Source organism: Pelodiscus sinensis, chromosome 12 (genome assembly GCF_052426305.1).
Source record: "Pelodiscus sinensis isolate ZL-2025 chromosome 12, ASM5242630v1, whole genome shotgun sequence".
In the NCBI taxonomy this organism is placed as follows: Eukaryota; Metazoa; Chordata; order Testudines; family Trionychidae; genus Pelodiscus; species Pelodiscus sinensis.
In genome coordinates, this window is record NC_143063.1 from 14,263,698 (window position 1) to 14,270,669 (window position 6,972).

At 42.9% G+C, this 6,972-nt stretch overlaps 1 protein-coding gene across 1 annotated transcript; it reads left to right on the top strand.

The window, feature by feature from the left end:
- The first annotated feature begins 2,396 nt into the window (after positions 1 to 2,396).
- On the top strand, positions 2,397 to 6,027 carry LOC142831086 (leukotriene B4 receptor 1-like). The gene is made up of 2 exons (XM_075940321.2): positions 2,397 to 3,610; positions 4,366 to 6,027. The coding sequence occupies exons 1-2, from the start codon at positions 2,646 to 2,648 to the stop codon at positions 4,382 to 4,384; spliced, it is 984 nt and encodes a 327-aa protein (XP_075796436.1). The 5' UTR covers positions 2,397 to 2,645; the 3' UTR covers positions 4,385 to 6,027.
- The last annotated feature ends 945 nt before the right edge of the window (positions 6,028 to 6,972 follow it).

Consider the following 6,972-nt stretch of genomic DNA (forward strand, 5'->3'; position numbering starts at 1 on the left):
ATGAAACACTTTCCAGTCCTTTAATAACCAAGGAAAGAGTTACACAACTTCTAAGGAAAGACATTTTTAAATCAGCAGGTCCAGACAACTTACATCCAATTGTCAAATCTCTGGCCCACCGATGTTCTCAGAGTGAAATGAGGAAACTGTGAACAGACTGGTGACTTTGTTAGTGATTGTCTCCTCCCACATGCACTTCAGAAACACTAAGCTAATGAGCTGCTTCCTGGCATCGGGGAACCATTTTTGGGCTAGGGGGTCACTGGCCCACAGAATAAACAGTTAGGGGCCACACAAAAGTGAGGAGCAAAAAATCCCTCATGGACAGGGTGCCTGACTGAGAAGCAGAAAGACACTCCCCACATTCTCCTTTCTCACCAGAGCCTACGGGAACCTGGGGTAGTAGATTTTGTGAGCCCCCACCCCCTCCCCAGGGTCAGGAATGAGGCCAACAAAATGAGGAGTTTGGTGTGTGTCTGAGGATTGCCAGGAAGCGGGCTTGGGGTTTTGGGGTCTCTAAGGAAGGAAGGGTTCAGGAGTGTGCTGGGATTTGGGTGGTCTAGGAGGGTGTCAGCATGCCGGAGCAGAGGGACAACAGAAGCAGTCTGGGGTTGGGAGGGCTATGCAGAAGGTAGGGTGCAAGAGAAGAGTGGGAGTGCAGGGTATGGGTGGGAGTGTGCAGGAGCAGGCTGGGGATGGGAGAGCTGGGTGGGAGGTAGTGGACTGGGGGTGCAGAGTCAGGATGGGAGAGGAGTGAAGGAGCAGGGTGGGAGTGCGGGATCTGGGCGATGGGAGAGGCACTCACCTGGTACAGCTCCCTGAGAATGCCCATGGTTCCATGTCCCCTGCCACTCCCAAGCACTGCCCCAGCTGCTCCTATTGGCTGCAATTACAGCCATTCGGAGTGACACGGAAAAAGCCTCCAGGCTATGCTTTGCTGTGCTGCTATTTCCCCAGCCAGGTGGAGGAGGAAGGGACGTGGCTGTGCATGCAGCCACTTCCTCCCCTCATGAGGCAAAGTCTGTGGGTTGAATCTGGCCCCAGCTTGCCTGGATCCTGCCTACAAGGCTTGGGACTCCCCCCCAAACCCTCACACAGCAGGTAGTCCATGCCGGTGCTCCAGCACCTTGGGGAAGGATGCGGGGCTGGAATGCTAGAGTGGGCTCACCGCTGCAGGTGAGGGGGAAGCCCCAAGACTCAGGGACTGGATCCAGGCAAGTTGGGGCCAGAGCCAACCCATGGGCTGTAGGTTCTCCATCCCTCCACAAGTGGGTCTGTTCAGCTTCCCAGGCAGATCATAATCTGCTCTCTTTACTCTTAGTTACATCGTCTTGGTGAATGAGGCTGCTGTACATTTTGGATGCTAAGACCTGGTGAACTCACATCACTTGCGACTGCAGTGAATTTTCAGAATTAATTTAACTTCTTACATTTGCAGGCTGACCTGAATATTTCTTCAATGGGTTTGGGGCTTCCTTCTCCTTTTCAAGTCCCTGGATTAGCTTGTGTTTCAAGCTTTCAGCCTGGCTTCTAGGACAACTTGTAAATTAAACATCGCCTCTTGGTAACTATACAACAGCACGCACATATTTGTTCCATTTTCCTCACTCTGCTGTAGCTAGAGCCTTTGCTGAAGGACTTTCTATATTGTCTGGCATGAAAGGACTACCCAGTCTTGGAGTAAAGCTTGTGGGAAATCTCTCTAGTATGCTTGTGGGAAACTAAGAGCTTTCTTGATTTCTTTTGACAAGGCTTTCATCTATGGGTGTGCCAAATAACATGAGAACGCCTGTGCCCTTTACTAGAACCAACCAGGCTACATCAGCCTTTGAAAAGGAGACCGATGTCTGGACAAATTACTAAAAAAATACTACACACTCTTTCTCATTAGAGGTGATGGCTCCTTTGCCTTCATTTATTCCATGCACCAATTTGCAGAACTGAATCTGAGCATCAGCAAGAGTAAATTTGAAACCGCTTTTACATTTCAGAAAGAGGTGGTAAACAGCACCTTCTTGTTTCTGTCTGTGTAAAATATCCTTCCATTTTCAGTTCCCCAATCCCATCCACTGTTGAGTTGTTTTTTTTATTTTCTTCTTCCTTCAGTCTTATGACATGTCTACACAGCAAAAGCTATGTATAAGTTAGCCTACATTATCCTCTATCCAGCTAGCATACGTTTGAAAGCACAGAACAGGTTAGCCTGGATGTTACAACCCAGACTGAAGTGCTCGTGTGCATTATTTTATTTTAGCTCGTTAAGTGTTTCTTATAAAAACAGTCAGTTTAAGTGAAGTAATAAGCCTCTTAAGCCTGGGAAAGTAGATATGTGGGTCCTGATTCTCCTTTCTCACAGTATAAATAAGAAGTAAATGGAATTGCATCCTTACATAACTAGCACAAATGAGGGCACTCAGGCCACTAAGTTTGTGTGTAGCTTTGCATGCCGTCTAAGAAGCAGGAAGTATGAACTCAGCATAAGTCAGGAGAGAACTTTAGGCTGTGAACTCACATTCCACATCAGCCTTCAGATCACTAGATAGTGAGCACTTGGGGAGGTTCCCTGCTTCTGCCTAGAGTTAACAGCACAGTGCATAGAACAGAGATTGTTAGCATCAGAGAAAACACAGGCGCCTCCAACCAAGATGAATGTGACAAAAGGAGACAGTGGATATCTGGCATGGGACAGTGAGAGGTCAGTGGTCCTCACAGTGCTAAGCTTGTCCTTTGTTATTGGGATCCCTGGGAATTCCATTGTCATCTGGACCATTTGTGGGAAAATGAAGCAAAGATCACCCACGGTTCTGCTCATCCTAAATCTGGCAATTTCCGACATCCTGGTCCTGGTTACATTACCAATCTGGATTTACTCTTTTGCTAACACCTGGCTCCTTGGAGTCATCATCTGCAAAATATTGGTTTCTGTTGTTCACTGCGGTATGTATGCCAGTGTGTTCCTAATTACAACACTGAGCCTGGAGAGGTTCATGGCTATGTTTTACCCATTCGTGCTTCAAAGGTGGAAAAATCAGGCTGTGATCCTCAAAGTTGTTTTTCTCATTTGGCTCTTTTCTATTGCATTTGGGGCTTCCATAATCCCATTTCAAGAACTTCAAGAAACCGACATTGGGCAGGAATGCACATCTCGCAATTACGCTTCTGATCAGCAGGAGGTATTGTGCCTTTTGTTGGAGACTCTTGTGGGCTTTGTGATTCCTTTCATTATCATCTCTATTTGTTATGTGTGTGTCGGGAGAAGAATAAGCACAATGACTTGCTCATCTAGGCAGCGATCAGCGAGGCTGATTGCCAGCGTGGTTGTGGCTTTTGCTGTTTGCTGGTTACCGCATCATGTGTTTAACATAATAGAAATTGTTTCAATACAGATAAAAGTCTCTAATCAGAATATGTCTTTGGTACTGCATGAGGTGTCAGAAATGGGAGTATACATCTCTGGATCACTGCCATTTATAAGTAGTTGCATTAACCCTCTGCTTTATGCCTTTGCTGCTCGGAATTTTCAGAGTCACCTGAGATTTGCAAAGCTGTTCAAACTCTTTGAAATGTTGACTTACACTGCAAGAGATGAAAACCAGAGAGAAATGTCTATGTAAGTGATGCTTCCATAAATACAGAGAGATGTGTATGAAGTGGGTGATGAACGGAGTACTGTATATTCAACTGTTATGCTTTCCACTCTTAATTTTGCCTCAGTAAACAAAACTATTCCAGATCACCCATCCTAATCCAGTGAAAACTGGCAGCTATTGGAAGTCAATACCATCAGAAAGCTATTCTAAGTGATATAGAAAATGAATTGGCAGTCTTGGCCAAATCCATAGGCTCATTTCACATCACAAAATATTACCATTACTCTTCCACATTTGTGGACAGTCTCAAAGACAGGCATGGGCAATAATTGTTGATGGGGTGCACTCCAAAAATTTGGTAAGTGATCAAAGCCTACACTCTTCCGTGCTATTAATGGAGGGGATTCAGGGTCTAGGGTGGAGATGGTTGCAGAACAGAGCTTGAGGTAGGGGACTGAGGCACAGAAGGAGTGTGTGATCTTGGAGGGAGTTTGGGTGAAGGAGTGAGTTGTGACTTGGGGCAGAGGACTGGGTGGTATACAATTATATTAATGGAAAGGCCAAATGCTGTGCAAGAAGCTGCCCTGAATTCTGCAAATGGCAATTTCACAAAGCCACTCCAGACAGGGTTAAAGTCCAGCTGGACTACAGTTGTTCTGAAAATGTTACCACTGAAGCAATTAATTTACTCCAGTTACTCCAGATTTACATCATTGTAACTGAACAGGCCAGAATTTTGATCAATATCACAACTATACTGTGAATTTCTTTTCAGGGAAAACTCAAAAGATTAAGAAGAAAGGTGAAGAAAGAAAAGCATCAAAGGAAAAGGAAAAACTCATTACGCAAGGAAATGTCATGAGGATTTTGGAGCATGAAAGGGGAAGGAGAGAAGGCGGGCTAGTCTCTGCTGGTTCTCAAATTCGTGTTCACATCAACAGATGGATTGGACTATATTTTGTATTTACAAGTTAAAAGTGGTTGATTTACCATGCTTTTGAATTTGAAGTGGAAGCACCGATGAGGTCCAAAGCCTCTCCCCAAAGTAGAAATATAAAAATCATTACAAGAAGCTTGGCAATTTAAATACTTGCCCTGGGGAAGAGCTCTGGATGAAGATTAAGTATGCAGGCTGCCCAAAGGAGAGAGGACAACCTCTCAAACAGACACACCAACAAACAGACTTTGAAATATGTACTAGATAGCTGCCCTTTTCTCCACCCCCAATGTCCCAATGGGATTATAGCTGTCCCAGTCCCTGTCTCTGGCCCATTGCTGCCCCCTGTGGTCATTATACAGTATAACTCTCCTTGCTACCAGAGCCCCTCCCCTTTCCTTTTTCCAAGAAATGATTGCATTCCAGGCACCTGCCATTGTCCTGGCACAACCAAACCCTCACCTGGCTTTAAGTTAGGATAAGAGGAAGCTGCATATGAAATGTGCTCATCCTCGCTCTTACTGTTTAGGAAGAGCTCTTGAAAAAACAGAAAAACAAAGAGATGGGTATATAGGATAGTATTAACTATATAACAAATAATGTCATTAGAAGAGCTGCTTGGAAAATGTTTCCTCCAGCCCATTCATGGAAAATTGTCAAAAACAGGAAAAATAGATTTCTATAAATTTTCAGTGGAATTTTTTGTTGAAAATGTGACTTGGCAACCAAGTTCTCTAAAAAAAATAATGTCATTAAATTAGTTGAAACCCCTATTTTTCATCATGAAGTTCAATTGAAAGTTTTCAACCAAACCTAAACATTATATGCAAAGTTTGAAAACAGAAGCTTAACTTTAGGCAGCCTATAGATAAACTAACATCAAATTAGGTAGGCTGATTTTCAGACCCAGTAAGCACCTACAAATCACAATCAAGTCACTAGAGAGTAGCAGTTACCAGCACTTGAAAAAGTCAGCTCAAACATTTTTATTGTTATTTCAGTCAGCTAAATAAGAAAGTGTTATCCATAATCTATAACCTCAGCTCCCTGATGTCACATTTTCTACCTTAATTATTGAGGCAATGAATTATTACACTAAATACGGATGAGGCAAATGCAAAGGTAAAATGACTCACATGCCTCCTAATAAGGAAACATTGAAGTGACAGTGTATTTAGATTTTTGGACTATGTATATTGGGTCTGATTTTGATATCAACTATAGTTGGTCAAATTTAGGAAAAAAATAAGGCTCAAGAGTACCAACACCCAGGCTACCTCATGAGCTAGAAGCAAAATGCAGGACAATGTAGCACTTTAAAGACTAACAAGATGGTTTATTAGATGATGTGCTTTCGTGGGCCAGACCCACTTCCTCAGATCAAATAGTGGAAGAAAGTAGTCACAACCATATATACCAAAGGATACAATTAAAAAAAAAAGTGAACAAATATGAAAAGGACAAATCACATTGCAGAACAGGAGGGGGATGCGGGGGGGGGGGGGGGAAAGGAAGGAAGGTAAGTGTCTGTGAATTGATGATATTAGAGGTAGGGAGAGTGGGATGTTTGTGAGTTAATGGTATTAGAGGTGATAATTGGGGAAACTATCTTGGTAATGGGTGAGAAAGTTCAAATGTTTGTTGAGTCCTTTTTGGAAAGTGTCGAATTTTAACATGAATGACAGTTCAGAGGATTCCCTTTCAAGTGCAGATGTAAAAGGTCTTTGTAGCAGAATGCAGATGGTTAAGTCATTGAGAGAGTGTCCTTTCTGGTTAAAATGGCAAGAAACTGTTTTCTCTTTGTGATCTTGTCTGATATCTGTTTTGTGGGCATTAATCCTTTGGCGAAGTGTCTGAGATGTTTGTCCAATGTACATAGCAGACGGACACTTTCGGCACATGATAGCATAGATTATATTTCTGGATGAGCTAGCTACCACTAAAATCAATGAAACTGTCCTGATAATCAAAATAATTACAAATACTGGACAGCTTATTCCGATTTCTGTAAACCTCATTCTACAAAGAATAACGCCTATTCTGAAATAGCTATTTTGAAAAAAGGTGTGTGTAGATTCGTCGCTTCTGGTATTTCGAAATAGCCCCTCACCAGGGCCATTCTAAGTTATTCGTCCTAGCTCTCTAAATCAAGATAGCACGTCTACATTAAGGAAGCCAGCCTCTGACTAATTTTGAGGCTTCTCTGCAGTGTAGACATGCTATTTTGAAATAAGCTTATTCCAAAATAACTGTGCAGTGTAGACATAGCTTAAGATGCCACAGGACTACTTGTTCTTTTCAAAAGTTGTTTCTAATTTTGGAATCAATATTTCCTCATTATCAGGTTAAAATTATACTGGTTATTCAGACATATATTGTAACTAGCCAATTAGCCCATCATAAGATGGGATTTTCAGGTCTCTACTCCATGTCGGTCTTCTCTCC